The sequence below is a fragment of the Neovison vison genome, chromosome 6, assembly GCF_020171115.1.
Source record: "Neovison vison isolate M4711 chromosome 6, ASM_NN_V1, whole genome shotgun sequence".
Lineage (NCBI taxonomy): Eukaryota > Metazoa > Chordata > Mammalia > Carnivora > Mustelidae > Neogale > Neogale vison.
In genome coordinates this window covers 139419713-139438109 of record NC_058096.1, presented here as the reverse complement: position 1 = coordinate 139438109, position 18397 = coordinate 139419713, and the positions used below count along the sequence as shown (strand labels likewise).

Genomic DNA, 18397 nt, shown 5'->3' with positions numbered 1-18397 from the left:
AGTTCTTGTGATATCCTCCAGTACCTAGTCCTTCTTCACATTTCCCTGGTTGTATTAAAAATGTGTTTCTTGGTATCGGTTTAAAGCATTTGACCTGACAACAGCTGTTCTGTGTTGACTTGACGGTGTGAACCTCCCCTCTGCCCTTGCGTTATGCTGTTGCCCAATCCAGGGACATAGTTTTGAGTTTACAGAAAGAACTCGCTGGTAGATAAGGAGCAAGATAATAGCTGACTGAGAAGCACCTCAAGAAGCGATTTTATTAACTTTATATTTTGGAAGATTTGCAAACAAACGCAATAAAAATGCTGATGGCAGAAGTGAAATAGCTCAGTGGTTAACTTGCCTGCTAACTGCACCTGTTGAAGCCAGACACAGCGTTCCAGGATGACCTTGTGAGCCCTGCTGTAATTTTGTATCCTCAGTGCTGAAAGCAAGGTTCTCTGGGAGTTAGCAGAGACCTTGGCATTCCAGACCGAGAAGTCTAATGACTTGTTCAAGGCTGTAGACCCAAGACAAGGGCCATCGTGGGTGCCAGGAATAGACCCTATCGCTCCCTGTTCCCTGCACGTAGCGTGCTGCCTCGCAGCGGCTCTGCTATGCCCTTCAGTCAGCTCTGGTCTGGGCAGGGCTCCGGAGGGTTTCTTTTGTTGGCACTGTGGTCTGTTAAGAGTTGGGGTCCCTGGGCATTGGAGAGCTGCAAGGGGGTCCTGGTGATCCACCTGGTGTCGGAGGCACAGCTCTCTGGAGAGCAGTCCCTGGAATTGCTGCTGACTCTGCGTGCAGCTGCTGATACAGAGGGCGCCTGCAGGGACAGAGCCCAGCGTGACAGCCAGTCAGCCCCCTGCTCCTCCCCTGGAGAGGAAGGGGAAAACTCAGGGATCAGAACTTTGTTCCAGGGGCGCCTCATGGCTGCTAGCCTTTGACTCCCCGGCTGTGGCTGAAGAGAGGGAGATGCTGTCCCCAGTTCTGGCATCGCAGTACTTCTTAAGCCCACCTCTCGGCTTCTCCATCCTCCTTGCAGGAAACAGCCGCTCCCGACTAGCACAGAGAACTGTCAGGAGATGTAGTTACAGAGTCTGTGGAGTGCCCCCAGGCAGGGCATTCTGGCTCCCCTCGCCTCCCCACTGCCTCTCAGTGTAAGGCAGCACTCTCCACCCCTTCGAGAGGCAGGCGGTGATCTGCCACAAGTCATGTCTCCTGTCGTGGCCCAGGTGTACCTTGTGTGTTTCCCTGGAAGGGATGGAATGGCTTCCCTGGTTGGTATGTGTCTCTCTGGCCTTCAGACTGGCCGCTGCTGATGCTTTGTGTGTCCTGGGAATGACAGTGTGGGGACCAAGGCAGGGAGGGAGACACTTTTTTTTTTTTTTTTACCAATGGTATGATGTATTTAATTTTCTTTTTTTTTTTTTTTTTTTTTTCCAATTTATTTATTTTCAGAAAAACAGTATTCATTATTTTTTCACCACACCCAGTGCTCCATGCAAGCTGTGCCCTCTATAATACCCACCACCTGGTACCCCAACCTCCCACCCCCCCACCACTTCAAACCCCTCAGATTGTTTTTCAGAGTCCATAGTCTCTCATGGTTCATCTCCCCTTCCAATTTACCCCAAAGAACATACCCTCCCCAATGTCCATAACCCTACCCCCCTTTTCCCAACCCCCCTCCCCCCAGCAACCCACAGTTTGTTTCGTGAGATTAAGAGTCACTTATGGTTTGGGAGGGAGACACATTTGAATGGACTCACAGAGAGGAAGGTACAGCTGTGCCGAAGGTGGGGAAACCCTCCACAGCACAGGAACTCTGCGTTTGCACACGTTTGAAGAATTTAAGAGATGGGGTATGTGATTTATGCCCTTGAGCGGGCCATCCTACTCTGAATTTCCTTCCATAAAAGAAGATGATTGATTGACATTGTTTCCATCTCCTCGAATCCTTACACTTGGTGATTTGATTCTGTGGTGCAGGGATCCAGGCGGCTCCTGGAATGCTATTGGGTCCTGCGGGCCTTGACATTGGGCACTGCTGCTGTCCCCCGCGAGTCAGGCCTCTGCCTCGAACCTGGCCCCAAACTCTTGCCTGCTGGTGGTTCTGTAGCCAGCAGCTGCTGCACCCACCCAGTCAGTGTGTGTGTGTGTGTGTGTGTGTGTGTGTGTGCGCGCAAGAGGAAGCCAAGGAGGAAGTGGGTGTCATCCTTCTAGCTGGGGTAGATGGGGAAGGCTGGGCACCTGTTGTGTCCTTTCCACAACAGAATGGATTTGATCTGGGGGCCTGCTGAGGTGTGCCATGCATGGCTGGCAGACCGTGTGAGCTGCTGATAGCTGAATGGGGTAGGAGTGCATTGAGGGGAGGGGGATCAGAGAACTGCGCTCACGGACAGGCTCTGACATGTTGATTTGGATGAAGTAGCCCCTGTGCCCTGGGGAAGTACAAGGCCTGTGCCTTCCTCCTGCCAGAAGCTTTCGGCCAAATTGGGGAAATTTGGGAGGGTGACAGATGGTGCCAACCTACAGCAGAGGGACAATGGCCCTTGAGTGGGTGGGGATCCCCTTGGGTCCAATGTGGCTGTGTATGCTTGTGTCCCGAGGTGAGCTGTAGGGTGATGCCTCACGGAAGACCAGCCAAAGTGGACTCAATCCTGGATGAACCTCCTCAGAGCCCCAATTGAAACCCTGGAGTTGGACTCCACCCCAGTCAGTGGGAGGCCCTGGATGACCACGGGGAGTGGGAGAGGGTCCTCTAGGAACAGGGTCACAGCATTCTGCTTGGTGGCTGGGCCTTCCCCACATCCAGGGTCTGGCCATAGTGTATCCTCCAGGTTCCTTTATGATGGGTTTTTAAATGCATGATTGTTAATCATCTAAGGTAGGAATGCAGGTGCTGTTTTAATGAGCACAGCAAGTTCAAGACTCTGGTTGGTAGCTGAGATCTTTTGTTGCCCTTCGTTTCAGGGTTGCACAGTATCTAGGCCAGTGCTGTCCAGAAGGCCTTTCCGTGATGTTGGAAATGTTCTGTATCTGCCTTGTCCAGTGTGGAAGCCACAAGCCACATGTGGCCGTGGAGCACTAGAAATGTGGCTGGAGTGACTGAGAAACTGACATTTTAATTTATTTCATTGTAATGAATTTGAATGTAAATAGCCACATGTGGCCTGTGCCTCCTGTACTAGACAGTGCAGTTCTAGAAAACCCTAAGGGGGTAATTGTAAACGATAACATTTTCCTTTTTACTTTGTATTATAAAAAATTTCAAACACAAAGTAGAGTGAAAAGTGTAACAGAGCCGCATATAGTCTTCATCCAGCTTCTAGGGTGATTAAGCCTTGGCAAATCTTACCCGCGCTACTGCCCCCCCACCGCACCCATCTCTCCTCCTTTCTTGCTTTGTTGTTTTGAACATTGATAATAGCTTTTTACCTTTTAATTTTAAACAGCTCATATTTAACCTCAGGACAGAACTTGATCTGATCTTGGTTTTTCTAATCCCAGGAGGGTCCTTTGACATTGGGATTTCCTAAAGAGCTCTGTGGTCTGTCCTATGAAACAGCTGCGTGCCCGAAGTTCTGTCTCAGAACCGCACACAGTCTTGTCATGATTTTCACAGATACATACTGTGGACCTTTTGTTTAATTTAGAATCTATATCATGTACTATATCCTGCATTATGCAGTTTACTGTTAACTGATTAGGGCTCATCCTATACCTGGGAAGAGTTGGGACTGAGTGAAAATTGTCCCATAGACTCAGCAGATTTTTAGGTGTGTACAAAATTGCTCTAGGAAATTTGAGTTTGAGAGAAAGAATGAAAAGCTGTATGGCACAAGCTTTAATTAGTAAAGTGTGACATGGGTGAAACCGTTCAGTGAATCAAATTTATTGATCTGAAGTAGAAAAGAATGGATTCTGATAAAAATAACTTTGACTAAAGAAAAACGAACAAAATTAGAAACACTGGAGATGAGAAATGATCAAGGAACTGAACGGGCCTCATGGAATTTTTTGTAGAAAATGCTTTCAAATGAAAATGTATCGACTCTGGGGTAATTCTGATGAAAACGTTTGTATCCAGAATGTCCTCGGGAGCCGAATGGCCTTGTCAAAATGGCCGGCTCCTATCTCCGGCCACCCTTCAGTTAACCTCAGACTGAAGTTTGGTTGGGTGGGGGAGGGAGTGGGTGGAAGGATTGGAAGTGTTCAGAATTGAGAGGTTCAGACTGTCTGGCAGCTGCTGATGTCTAGGAGTGCCCAGAATACATGCAAAACAAACTAGAGCTTGAATCACACAGAGAACGGATGCCTCTGTTGGTTGTCCCCTTTGATGTTCGTCCCGGACATGCCTTCCTCACCGAGACCAGTGGGGGTTTTGATCATGCCTTCAAAGGTTTTGTTTTCCTCAGATTGCCTAGAGAGGAATCTGGGACTTTTCTTCATGAGCTTCTAGATGGAAGACGGGTTCTTTCCTGCAGTGCAGACAACATTCACTATAAAGAGGCAAGGACAAAATTGTATCCAGTTTACAAAGAGAAAAGTTGGAAAAGCAAGGACTGAGACAGACAACACTCACTATAAAGAGGCTAGGACAAAATCCATATCCAGTTTACAAAGAGAAAAGTTGAAAAAGCAGGGACAGAGAGTCCCCTGCCAACGGTTGCTCAGTGCAACGACCGTGTCCTGATGCCTGTGGGCGTCAGGGCCAGCCCAGCCAGAGCACGGACCCAACAGGAGAAGCTGGGCCTCCCTTTCCTTGGTGCCCTGAGACCCCATGTTCGTGGAAGGGTCGTCGCTGACCTCCTACTCTAGGCAGCCTGTGCTTCCCCTCAGGTAGGTGTCTTTTCCACCCTCTTTAGAAGAAAATGGGGCACTCCCATATCTTCCTTTTCATGCACAACACCCAGGGGTTTCTGGAAGACCGGTTGCTCTGTAAGTGCTTCCACTCCCAGGAGGGCCTAGACCTGGAATGGGTGTGTGTGATTTTGACAGACGCTTCCCTGTGTCTCTTCCTTCTTCCTCGCTCCTCTGTGAGTGGGACCCAAATTGTTCCCAAGAGCAGATAAGGAAATAGCACTGGGCAGTAGGAGAAGTTCAATTCAGAGGGCATGCAGGATGAGCTTCTGGACCCTCCTGTCTGCAGGCCGGCTCCTCACTGCGAGCGCTGTGCTCAGATGGCAGTGGCCTGCTCCTTGCGTGCACTCTGGGGGGAGCAGTGTGCTGTCCTTGTGGTTGACCTCTTTTCTCACTGCATGCCCCCAACCTATTTGGATCTCTCTAGCAGTGGCCTGCGTGGCCTTGATTTGGGTGTAGGGTTTAAGACCAAACTTAGCTTGACGTCTTTGTGAGGAGTTTGTAGTCCCAGCAGGTGGTATTTAATAGAAGTCCAGAATGAAGCCTCAGGCTTTGAGGCTTGATCTCACCCTTGTTAACTGTGTGATTTGGGGCAATTTATTTAATCTTTCTGAGTCTTGGTCTCCTTTATAAAGTAGGGATGATAACTGTACTGAGCTCACACTGGAATTTTGAGATTGAAATGAGGCCCTGTATTCAGAACACCTCTCCTACGTTATCTGAGTCTGGGTCAATGCTCAAACAGCAACTGCTGTCATTACCATCTTACAACCATCTGTGTCCATCCTTTGGGGTTTGCTAGTACTCAGGTACAAGACTGGTCTCATCGTGGGGGCACTCTCCGTGATTTGGAGCAACTCGCAGCTGGAGCATGGCTTTGAGAAGCCATGTGTGGGAAGACTCCTTTCCAGTTTCCTTAGCTGACTAGCTGGTGAGCCTGGTGAGCCACAGGTGGGAGGGAGGCAGCAGTCCCACACATACTTTGAATTCTCATCTCATCTTTGCCCCCCTGATCATCTCCTCTTGATGTCTGTTAGTTACAGGTAGACTGTCTGATTGTCTGATGTTTATGTCCTTGCCAAAGTTATGCAGGTCAGAGGTAGAGTGATGGAGAGATACTATCCGGTTTCCATGGGTCAAGGGTAGACTGAAGTCTCCTATTAGAGGTAAAGCTTAAATAGCCACGGTTAGGGGTCAGAAGTTCTGGTTTCCTGGCTGTGGCCAGGCATAAATAGCGGTGGGACATTCAGCAAGTTGTCTTGCGTTTTGGGTCATCTTTTGAAAAATGAAGACCTTGAGCTGCGTGATCTTTAAACTTCCTTCTACCCTGACCCTATGTTGCAACCACTGCAAAAGTCCAGATGCTCTTGGTCTTTCCTGAGCCCAAATATGGACTGTGGGGGAAGTCTAGTAGCAGCTGGGATTGTGGCCTCTCCCTTCTCCTGGCAGCCTTGACAATGGTGGACCTCTCCACTCTGCTCCCCTTTCCCCTTGTTGATGACACTGTGGAACACCCACACATGTGAGGCCTTCACAGTCACAGCTGACCCCAGGCCAGAGTCTAATGAAGGTTACTAAGCTAATTCATTTTTTCCAGCGAAAGTTGTTAGTATCCATGAGTCATGAAGATGTTCATAGTTGTCCTGTTGTTGCACCTTGTAGCTAAACCCCAGCTCCCCCAATGTTTACCACATCAGTACTCTTCTAAGCAGAGCCTCAGCCCTTCACTTTGCTAACTGGGCTTTCTGCTAGGAGAACCACCACCTGATTTGTGTACACCAGGAGTAATATATTAATACTAGGGCTTGGGTCCTTTCTTAGAGTTTGAAAGTAAAACTTGTTGGCATTGGTTGTGCCCAAGATTTCTGGGTGTCCTCCTTCATACATCAGTGAGAACCGGTTAACCAGCCCCTGTTGGGATTGCTAAGTCAGCTTCTGATTTTGAGGTCATGTGTCCTGTTAGGACACTGGGAAACAATCTCGGACACTGGGAAGCAATCTCGGAGCTAAGTCCTCCCCAGTTAGATGTGTGTCTAAACTCATGGGTGCCTCCTGTATTACCATGACCTGACCTGGTCCCTGACACCCTCTCCCTTGACGGGTCTTCCTGGGAAAATATTCTCTCTTCTCTGTAATCCCGTAGCACTTTATACCTCTGTTACTGTCACTGTCTGTCTTATATTGAACATGTCTGCTTTCCTGATTGAATTGGAACCCCTAATTTTGGGGTGGGCCCCTCCCCTCCAGACACTAGTCTGCAGGAGGTTACTCAACAATGCTGAATTGACTACATCCAAGGGTACAATAGAATGCTCCCTCCCCTTGTGTGTGCACCTGCCTGGTCTTTCCTTGTGAATGTGGTTTTAAAAATATTTGATGAAATGCCTTACGAAGAGGCCATGAGCTCTAAGATTCCTTAGGAATCTCCAAAAGGTTGGCTTTTCAGGCTTATTAGTAGTAACATGGGCTGGGAGCAGCCAGAAAGAAGTTGAGGGAGATTCAACCAGTCAATGCTATTGCTGTAGTCACTTCTGTGGGGTTTGCAGAATAGCTCAGCTGTAGAGAGAGGGAGATCTGTTATCATTTAGGTTTAGTTTGGCTGAATATAATGGAAAACTGGCTTAAATGTGCACCTTTATTTTTTCAGTCCTAACTCAGGAGATAGATAATCCAGGGCAGGGACCTAACTTACTTTTATTCTGTCCTTAGGAGGTTGCCTCATGACCCCAAATGGCTGTTGAAGCACCAGCCATTGTGTTACTATCAAAATGGAAAGACAAAAGAGCCCTCTTGGAAGGCTCGCTCAGTGTCCATTTGTATCTCACTAGCTAGGAGTTAGAAGGGCACTAGCTTTCTTCACAGATGGGCAGTTAGGTTCTTTAACTGGCACATTGCCTCACCCTGAGACGTACAGGTTCTCTTCCCAGGAAAGATGAAGAGAACAGACAGTGGTGCTGAAGAGCCACCCAACACTTACTTGAACGAGTGAGTAGGTGGGCAGGTGATGGAGAGATGCCGTCGTTTTTGTGGGTGAGAGGTTGACTGATGCCTCATATTAGATCGTTGATAAGACAAGGCAGGCAAGTTTCTGATAATACCATAGAGGAGCATAGGAGCCTCATGGAAAATCCAGAAGCTCCACTGACCTGACAGACAGCATATTCTTCTAAAGGCTCTTCCGATGGGCCTCCGTTTCCCCAGTCTTTGTAGAGATCGGGCCCCTTTATTTAAACTCATCAGATGCAAGAGAGCAGGCAGGGTGGGGGCCGGATCTGTGGTACAGTGGCTGCATTTCACCTCTTTCTTTAATTTGTTTGAAGAAAAAAAAAAAGCTTCCTAATTTAGGCGGGGGAGATGTGGGGGAAGAGAGATTACCCTTAAATGTTGCTGAATTGAAATATTAAAATTTCCTAAAAAACACAAATATACATCCCACCTTGGAAAATGTTAGAATCCCCTGGGATTAATTATCATCTGCCCGTGTCAATTCGAGGCCTGTAGGTGGTCTGTGGGGCAGGTGGTAGGAGCTTCGAAGCAACAAGTGCCTGTGTCGTCCTACTTGCCCTGGAGTGCAGCTAGGCAGACCGAGAGCCCCACCAGGGCTGTCCTCTCACGGGACATCCCCAGCCTGGCCTGCAGGTCCGGAGGCTGGAGCGACATGTCTTGTGCTGAGAGGGGGCTGTGCGTCTGTGTGGTCTTGTTCCCTTGTGGTAGGCTGGTCAGTTCTATAGGGCAGGGCCCCTTGTCCCCATAGTGTTGCAGAGGCACACTTGCATGGCCGTGTGGCCTGGGGCCACACAGTGGTCCACCGCAGGTGGGCAGGCTGCCTGATTGAAGTGTTAGTCTGGTGTTCATTCAGGCCCACTCTTGATTCCTTTTTGAAGCCTTTTTTTTTTTTTTTAAATAGCAATATACATATTTTTATCTTTTAAATTTTATTTTATTCTGTTTTTATTTTAATTCCAGTGTAGTGTTAGTTTCAGGTGTGTGAGATAAAGATTCAGCTATGCCATGCATTATTCAGTGCTCTACCTTTTGAAACTTTGATTCTCATCTTCGTCAGGGTTTCCAGGAGACACTGTGGTTCACAAGACTGCTTCTTCCTGGCCCCCCACCGACCCTGCATTTCTCAGGTCATCTTGTCCTTCAGTCCTCCGTTCCAGATCATCCTCTTTTCGAAGAAGTAGCCCTGAATTCCCTCTCCGTGAAGTGATTTGTCCTGCATACCCTGCTGTCCATTATCGCCCTCCCTCCTGCGGTGCTCTGGGGCACACAGCTCTGTGGGACAGATTCTGGGTGTCCTCTCCATGCCTGTGTCTGTGTCCTGACCATATCGTCCTCCCGGAGGGTCGGACACAGCCTGTGTCCACTGTTCCCTGCAGGGTAGAGAGTGGCACCCTTGCTGTCCCTTGCCTTGGGGGCTGGTGTGTTCCGAGTCTGTTTTGTTCCCCTTAACCCTCTTTGTCTTGTGGTTCTCCAAGACTTCCTCTAAGTCACGTGAAACTCTGGGGATGGATGGGGCTCCTGTTGTTCCCCTGGCTCCTGAGTCCCAGGGGCTTCCCCGTGGATGTCCCCAGGGCTTGTATAACTGATCTGGTTAGCTGAGGGTGGGTGGGTTGGACGCCGCAGGCCAGTATTTGGTAGTTGCTTGCTTGTGCTCTGCTGGGAAGTTCAGAGGGAGGTGCGGGAGGGTTGTCTTGCTGATCCCTGATGCAATCTCATGGACCGCTCTTGGGGCGAGATGTTTTACTCTCCAAAAGCTGTAGACTGGGAGCCAACTATGTAATTTCAAATTTTCTGGTAGTTACAGTAAAAAAAAAAAAAAAAAGTCAAAACACATAGTTGAAATTAATTTTATTAAGATACTCTGTTTAACCAAGTACATCCAAAATCCTATCATTTCCCCATGTGATCATTACAAAAATTGAGATTATTGACAGTTCTCTTTTTTTGGTACTAAGTCTTTAAAATTTGGGGTGCTTCACACTCCATGCAGATCAAGGATATTTCAAATGCTTTCTAGCCACGTGACTGGTGGCGGTCCAGTGTATGGTCTGCTACGATTCATGTGCCTTCTCCCACTTGACGTTCCTGGAAAGCAGGGGCCGTGCTGTGACTGTTCAGTCCTTCCTGATCGCCATCAGTGAGTGTGAATTGTGTGAGGGCCTGGCTGGCAGAGTGACAGCACATAGTGGGACTTTGCAGTGCCTGGTGTCCGGTCGCAGCTCGGCTTCTCGCCCTCTCTGTGTGGCCTGGCTGGGTCTCTGGGAGTCCACCTGTAGAATGAAGCTGTTGGATTTGTGATCTCCAGGGGCCCTTCTCGTTCTGACCTGATTGCACTGGGCCATGGATCTGGGCAGGGACGGCACTGGGGACCACTGTATCTGTCCACCTTGGCCTCACCAGCACATGAAAGCTCTGTGAAAGGCCATGGGGGGCCATACCTGTGGTTTGCCATCTTCAACTCTGACCAAGAGCTGGTATGTTTATCTGGTCTCTTGGGTCCTGTGACTCCTCTGCTTGCCTCCCTGGCACCTGTCCCCTTGTCTGGCATTTACGAGACCCTCTGGCTACCAGGGCTGTTCCCACTTGGAAAGGCACAGATGGACGGGGCAGGTCCCAGCCCTCAGGAAGCTCATCTCTTGGAAGGTGTGGTGGGCCAGAGGGGGCCCTTGCCATTTCCTGAGACCTCATGAGGGTTTTTTCTTGTGCAGGCTCAGCTGGAGGCTCAGAAAGCCACACAGGACTTCCAGAGGGCCACCGAGGTGCTCCGTGCCGCTAAGGAAACCATCTCCCTGGCTGAACAGCGGCTGCTGGAGGATGACAAGCGGCAGTTTGACTCAGCCTGGCAGGAGATGCTGAATCACGCCACCCAGAGGGTATGAGTCACTGCCGGGCGTCTGCAGGAGGGGGTGGGGAGGGTTGCCTCGTTCGCCAGCATGTGTCCGTGTCTGCAGGTGTCTGCACGCGTGTGGGCATCGGGGGCCTCCCCCTCATGGGAGCATCCTTAATACTTCCCCTCATCCATGTGATCCACACTGCCCCTTTGGTCCTGATGAGCCCTGGGTTCCCCAGGGTTCCCCTTGGGGGTTCCCCCAAGCAGAGGAGACAGACACCAGGCTTGTTGCCTAGAAACGCTCCCTGAAAGTCACAGGTTGTCTCCCCGTGTGGTCTCTGCTGGCCTGGTACAAAGCCACGCTCAGAGTGACAGTCCCCCAGTAACGGGTATAGCTCTTCCTTCCCTGTGTCACTTGAGGTCTGTCTGGTTCAGATGGTCCCTGAAGGTCTTGACTGTAGACTTGGCTTTCCAGAGGGAGCATGTTATTTTCCAGGGCCCGTTCCCACTAAGTTCCAGGGGGAGTGGCTGAGTTTAGAATCCCAGGTGGAAGACTTTGATTAACAGCCCAAACTGTGTGGGGCCTGGACTTGGGGTGTGTGTGCTGTTAGTGGAAGGTAGGGACCATGATAGATGAGGCCAGAACCCAGTGGGCACTCATGTCTAGTCTTTGGGCTGGGCTGGGAATGCAGCAGCCAGCATGGGAAACGGAAGTGGGCCGTGTGTGATCTTTACCCTGATTTGACTCCAGGTTTTATGCCATTATTGTTTGGCTTCTTACCAGCTCCCATGACCCACTCTGCCACATTGCTCAGAATCAAGACAGCTGCTTCACTCAGCTGGAGTTGTTACTTCTACCTAACTCCACTGGGTTTTCTAGGAGTCACCCAGAATATTCTTGAATACCTATCCACTTCTCCAGGCTGATTTGAGTGAGTGGCAGAGCTGATTCTGGCTTCAGCAGCTCCAGCAAAGACCTTAGATGGAGGGGCGATGTAGAGGGGGATTGGGAGCTGCAACCCCCCTGGGTCTTGCCACCTGTGGGGCTAGAATAGAAAAGTCAGGAATTAATGATGCCAGCAGCCTCTCCCTTTTCAGTGTCTCTTGCCACAGTGGCTCAAGTCCTAGGGGATCTGGTAATTAAAGCATGTCTTGTGCTTCCCTAAATAGAAAGCCTGACACACAAATGACTTCAAGTCACATCTTTGAACCACCTTACCCTGAAGCCCCAGATCCCTAGCCTGGCCTCTTGTGACTTTGGGCCTCCTGCCCCCTAGTGGATGTGATGCTCAGAGAATCAAACACAGGCTGGAATAGCCTTTTTGGGTCAGCCTGTGAAAAACCGAAGTAGAAGCTGGAATTGAAATTGACAATTGACAAGTCTGACAGATGTGGAAAGGACCAAAAAAAAAAAAAAAAAAGGTAGCTCCTTCCAAGGAATTAAATAAAGCCTTCTCTTCCTTTTGCCCTCTTTCCACCCCAACTAGAGATCTAAATCAGCCTTAAGAAATCATTTCAGAAACTCTTTATTCTTTAAAAAAGAACAAAACATGTCTATGACTGTTTTTTTTAACCTGTTTTGTAAGTCCCGGGGCCCTAGTGTGGATGGTGAATGGTTGGTCAAGAAGAGGTGTCCCTAGGACTTGCACACAGTACAACTCTTGGGAGCACCATTCGTACCATCCTCTTTGAGAGTGATGCTTTTTGGGGTTGGGCAGTACACAACTTGTGGGGCTGTACCAGATGGTCCTGGGCCTCCTGAGGTTACCCGAGCTCCTAAGGGCCTGGGGAGGGTCCTCTGAAGTGTGCGCTCACTGAGGTCACTGGAGGTTTCTTGGTAGTGGGAGGACCAATGCATTCTGGCTCACAGGCAGGATTTCCACCCTGGGGCTCCTGTTCTCTTCCCCAGATTCCTTCATGGTTGCATAGGCATGAACTCCCGAGGGAGAAGCAGGGTTTGAAACAGATACCAGCAAGAGACAGAGCTGGTGGCCGGGCCTTCCCCAGCCATGTCCCTGCATTACTGAGAAACTTCACTCAGAAGGGGGCGCACTGAATCTGATGGATGGTGCAGACCCTCCTTTTGGGCTTGGCTATGGATCTCCCTCTGGATTTGGCATTTCCCCAAATGGGGCTCATGTTGCCTGCTCCCCGAACCTCATGGGGATGAAGACGAGGAGGGGTACAGACTGTGTCTCCTGCCTTGTCTGACCACTGGATACTCCAGGAAGCCTGTTTCTTCAGAAGAAGGGAGCTAACTTCATCTCACCCTCTTCTTCCATAAAAAGTACCATACGCTTAATGGTCTGGTCAGAGAGCCAGAGCTCAGGAGGGTCTGGGCTGTCTTGAGGAAGCGGCAGTGGTTTGGGCTGTGTGATTCTCTCCCCCGGGCACCGAGGAGGAATGGTGTAGTGACCTACCCTTGTTCCTTGTCCAGGGTCGTCTGTGTCTCCCTTTCATTCCCTTCAGACTTCTTATGGTGACGCTGGGCAGCCATACCTTAAAGCCATGGCTGGCACCAGCATCCTAGGAAACCATAGGCAATGTCAGGAGTCCCAGTGTCCTCTGTTAGGCCACATGTAATGCCACAGATAGAGACAAAGGGACAGTTCTCTGCTCGGTGCTAGGGTCAAGGAGTTAGAAGCCATAGCTGGTGAGGCAGCTCCCGAGCGGGCTGAGCCTGCACTTGAGTGGCTTTCAGGGGACACAGGGCCTGGGGTCGCTGCTGCTCACTACTTGGGGGCTTTGGCAGCAGGGGCTCCTCCAGCCTCCACTGTTTTGGCTTTGAAGCAGCCTTTGTGGGAAGGTGATCACTTTTTGTCAGGAGAGGAGACAAGGCATCTGAGGGGAGAGGAATGGGCTCTTCTGCTACCTGTCAGAGGAGAGCAGAGAGAGGAAGAAGGAATGGGGAGGCATTACCTAGCCACAGACAGGCAGCAGGCAGCCTCTGGAGAGGAAGGGGCATGGAGCCAGCCTCTTGCCCTAGGTCTAGGGGCGTGGACATTGCCTGGCTGTAGGGATCCAAGGCCCGCTGCGGTGGCAGACATGAACTGTTGAGGCCAGCTTCCCTGACGCTGCTGGGTACGCACCACCCGCCTCCTGCATGGTGGAGAGAAAGCAGATTCTGCAGCAGAATCTGAAAACAGTCTGAACCAGTGGCCAAACTTCTGAGAAGACCAGGAAACTGCCTTCCCTAGGGACAGGAGGGCCCCGATTTCAGCTCAGGGACATCAAGGGTGGCTGGGCCAAAGGGCAATGGCTTGGGGTTTGCAGAGGAGTTGGGAAAGCCGGAACCCAGGGCTCTGAGGAGTCAGGCCAGTGCCAGTGATGCGGGTGGCCTGGGGCCCGGCCAGGACCCTGTGCCAGCCCAGCGAGCTCACCCGCTCAGTGCTTGTGGTATCCAGGCAGGAGGGCCTGGCTGTTGGAGCATCGGCTGTGTGCATCTACTGTGCACTGCTGTGGGTAGGGTCCCTGGGGCCTTTGGGACCCAGCTGCCTACCTGCTCTGGGCTTTCAGGAGGTGGCTGGGCTGGCACTCCTGTAGACACATTTCTCTTTGTCCTGCTAATGCAGGAAGAGAGGCAAAGATCTTTGTCTTCCCCTGGATCCTGAGCACAGGCAGCTGCTGGCCTGCATGCCCCCTCCAGGGCCCGCTGCCCACTTGCAGACCCCTCCAGTGCTGCTTCTGGACGCTCAGGTCGAGCAGGCCTCAAACCTTGCCACTGGGCCCTGGCCCGGGGGTCAGTCCTTGGGCTCTTGGGACAGACCCTGAGGTGGGCACACCCAGAAGTGAACATGGCTGGCGGGTCATCTTTAGGACAGGCCCTCCCTGGGGAGAAGGTTCTCGGCCATCCTGACGGAGTCCCAGACTCTCTTCCTGTTGGACGGTTAGCTCCCTCGGGAACCCTCCAGCTCCAGGAGAGGCAGCGGGAAGCTGAACCCTGCCTGTCGTCCTTTGTTGAGTCCTGCGTGCTTACCCCACTGCAGGTGGTGGATGAGGCTTGGCCTGGAGGGTGGATGCAGGGAAGGGCGGCAACCTCTGCTGATAAAGCCCATTTCAGCCCACCCTGCTTCCTCCCCTTCATGTCCCATGAAGAAGCCATTCCTGTGCCACATCTGCTGTCAAGCCCTCCTGACAGCCCAGAGTGGTGGTCACAACTGTTGGCTACACCTGTGCCCGTGAGGTTGACCACCCACAGCTTGGTCACCAGTGTGCTCTGTGCACACCGTAGGTGACAGTGATGGTGGGTAAAGAGAAAAGGCCATTGCAGAGTTTGGACTAGCTAGCTATCAAGCCAGGCTTGGAGGAGGGCAAGGGCGATGGCAGTGTGTACCCCAGTTCTGAGTTGCCCCTGCCGTGTGTCTGGTTGCTCAGCCCAGCCTGGGGCTACCTTGAGGTGCTAAGGGACTACCTTGTTGCTTTCTTCTGTGGCTTGCTGGTGTTCTCTGTGGCTTTGGCCTTCCTAACAGAGCCCCTGTTCCTGGGCTGCCATGCCCCCATTTTCCTGCCATTGCTTGTGCCTGATGCTGGGCTTCAGATGGGTGGGGTTGGGGGACCCTTGGTTACCATGCAGCCATGGGGGCGGGCTCGGTGACTTTCTCCCTGGAGGCGGAAAGAGGAGTTGGGGGTTGGAGGGGTTTCTTGCAAGAGCTGGGAGTTGGTACAAATGGGGATGGGAGACGCTGATGTGGCCAGGTAGGGGTGAAGCGGGGGATGGTGACATACGTGGCTCCTCCTCGGTTTTCACTGGCAATATTGCCAAGTGCTTGGAGCTTCCTGGGTGTTTAACTTCAGACAGACGGGCTTCTTTTTGCAGAGTAGGGGCTGAGAGAGATGAGGGCCTGTGTGCAGCTGGAGGGGGTTGGGAAAACAGCAGCCGCCCCAAACTAAAGGCATGGCGGGGCCTCCCCGAAATCGTCCTGCTGGCGTCTGAGGGAGTGACCCATGAGCTCGGGGCCCTCTGGGCTCCTCTCCGGTGCTAGCCCGGCCTTGCCCCTACCTCTCCAGTTCATCTGAGAACATGTGTGTGAGCTGTAACTACAAGACGGGAAGGAACTGGTGAGCTGGTTACGTGGCCCAAACCGCCATTCGTCTCCTTACTCCTCTCTCCTTAAGGCAGGCCTGTTCTGCTGTTTTCTTTATGTGACAGATGAAAGGACCATCATTTCCATGTGTCAGGGAGTGTGCCTTTCAGCCGCCTTGTTTTTGGCCATCTACAGCCCAATTGCTGGTTATATAAACTCATTTTTATCAACAGGCTCAACGAAATGTCCCCACCAGAATTTCCTGCCAGAACACTGACAGGTCTCCTGATCGTGTGTCTGTGAACCTCAGAATCTGATCTGAGTGACTTGATAGTCGTGTGTTTAAATGGAAAGTTTGCCCCTTTCTGGATCCTGGATTCTTTTGTGACCCCCTGCCCCATTCCGGCTAATGCAGGAATATCTGGGAATGGGCCAACAAGCTGATGTGGGGATTGCCTTGCCATTCCGATGCCGTCAGGTCTGGCTGCGTGAGGTCTCCCCCAATCCTCGATGTCCCTGCTGGGGCTCTTGGCCCATTTGCGTGCCCGTCAGCCTCTGTGCCAGGGCAGGAGCCAAGGAGTCCACAGGGGCCATTTCGTGGCAGGAGGGCTGAGCAGGAGGAAGTGGACATCAATTCAATCAGAGAATATTTCATTCTTCTCAGATTTTTGCTTTTCCTCATTTTCTTTCCCAGGCATGGCCACAGCCAAACTTTTCTGAAACAGGTTCACAGAGAAGAGCGTCCTCTTCTGTTTGGAGTTTAGTTTACTTTTTATCTGCCCCCTGATTTCCTCAGAGTATTTTTATTTTATTTTATTTTTTAAAGATCTTATTTATTTATTTGAGAGAGAGAGAGTGAGAGAGAGCACGAGAGGGGAGAAGGTCAGAGGGAGAAGCAGACTCCCCATGGAGCTGGGAGCCCGATGTGGGACTCGATCCCGGGACTCCAGGATCATGACCTGAGCTGAAGGCAGTCGCTTAACCAACTGAGCCACCCAGGCACCCCTCCTCAGAGTATTTTTAAAAACGATATAGGAAATACCCTAACAAAAGACTGTCTGGCCAGGCTGACATCTACTGTCGTTTCAAGGTCATGGAGGCGGAGCAGACCAAGACAAGGAGTGAGCTGGTACACAAGGAGACAGCGGCCAGGTACAACGCGGCCATGGGCCGTATGCGGCAGCTGGAGAAGAAGCTCAAGAGAGCCATCAACAAGTCCAAGTGAGTCTGGGCGTGTGGGACCCTGAGGCCCTGGGTGATTGTCCTCCTCTCAGGCATCTTCTCCACCTTTTGTGTGCCATGCAGTCAGGGACCCACCTCCTCTGAGTCCTCCAAGTTCTGTATAACCCTCCAAGGCAGGAAGTGCTGCTCCAGCTGTGACCGACCTGGGAGACACAGGAAAAAGAATTTCAAAAGCGCACCATCGCATGGCTCATTGGCTGGGGCCTGGGGCTGGGCTTTGGGAGAGTCGGTGCCCTTGGCTCCGTGGTGGACAGTGTGGATGAGCTGCGTCCTTCTGTCAGCATAATGGGCGTGAGCTGTGTGCACAGTACACGTTCTCTGTGGACCAAGAGCCAATGAGACAGTGCAGGACTGGTTGTAGTGGAGGCTTCTGCAAGCTTTACTCGTGGTTGCTATATATTTTTATACAGTAATGATCTTGGGGACAAGCCCCCTGCTTCATTCACAGTCGCTGGGCCTCCATGCTTTTGAAGAGCTTCACAAGAGGCGAACAGCCCAAGAATAAAGCACTGGTCTTCTCTTAATGCTCAACACCAAAGTTCCTAAAAAGAGCCAGGGTCTTTTGACTGGCCCAGAAAGCAGAGACCAGTAGAATATTAGCATTTGTCCTCTCTCGCCCATGACCCGGCTGGGTCTGCAGACTGATGCCTCTGGTCCTGGGCAGAATCCAGGAGGAACAGTCTGAGCCCCCATGCTTTCGGCAATGGGTGAATGGTGCTTCTCTCCTCCCTGGGTGACCCCAGTAGAGGAAGGTGTGTGCTGAGGCAGCTCCTTCTCCTCATCTGTTCTTCAGTCTTGAGGGGGCCAATCTCCTCAGGAGAAGGGAATCCAGGCTTCCCTGGCTGCTGGGCACACCCTGTATGGCCTTGAATAGCCCCCCAGGGAGAAAAGTGAACCAGGGTACAAGGAGTTAAGTGTTCACGTGTGTGGGTTCGGCGGATCTTGAGATAGGCCTTCTGTCAGCTCAGCTCGGACTGACGCCGGTATCCATCAGGCTCCAGAGGCACAAGTATCCTCTTCATCTCATGGCGTGGTTGGCGTTTACATCCTGGACGGATAGCCTGCTGGCCTTAGCTAGTGCCCCGGGTGTGCCCTCTGGTGGCCACTGGGGTCATTGTATTCTGTCACCCTTACAGTTCTTCCTTGTGTCTTCCCCAGGCCCTATTTTGAACTCAAGGCAAAGTACTACGTGCAGCTTGAGGTACGTGTAGCCTTCTTTGGCTTTGCTGTTGATGGGATTTTTCTGTGAAGTTCCACTTTATGTGGCAGCGGGCTTTCTCATGGCATATTTGCTACAAGAGGAGAACGGAGAGAGAAGCACATTCTTTACTGAGTTTTTAGGCCTCAGAGTGGTCTTGGTTGGGTCCTCAATGGTGTCTGCAGTCTCTCAGTGTGCTGTTCAGTTGCTTTCCGCACTGTACCAGGGCAGTGGTTCTCGGGGGCTGCTGGG

The 18397-nt window shown here is 51.4% G+C and overlaps 1 protein-coding gene across 2 annotated transcripts in view; it reads left to right on the top strand.

Annotated features, from left to right (window-relative positions):
- Positions 1–18397, top strand: part of SH3BP5 (SH3 domain binding protein 5) — a 72114-nt gene that overhangs the window by 47929 nt on the left and 5788 nt on the right. For both annotated transcript variants that reach the window (XM_044252487.1, XM_044252488.1), the window contains 3 exons: positions 10560–10724; positions 16796–16926; positions 18106–18148. In XM_044252487.1, the coding sequence (XP_044108422.1) occupies positions 10560–10724; positions 16796–16926; positions 18106–18148 (339 nt within the window). The remainder of the gene's footprint in view (positions 1–10559; positions 10725–16795; positions 16927–18105; positions 18149–18397) is intronic.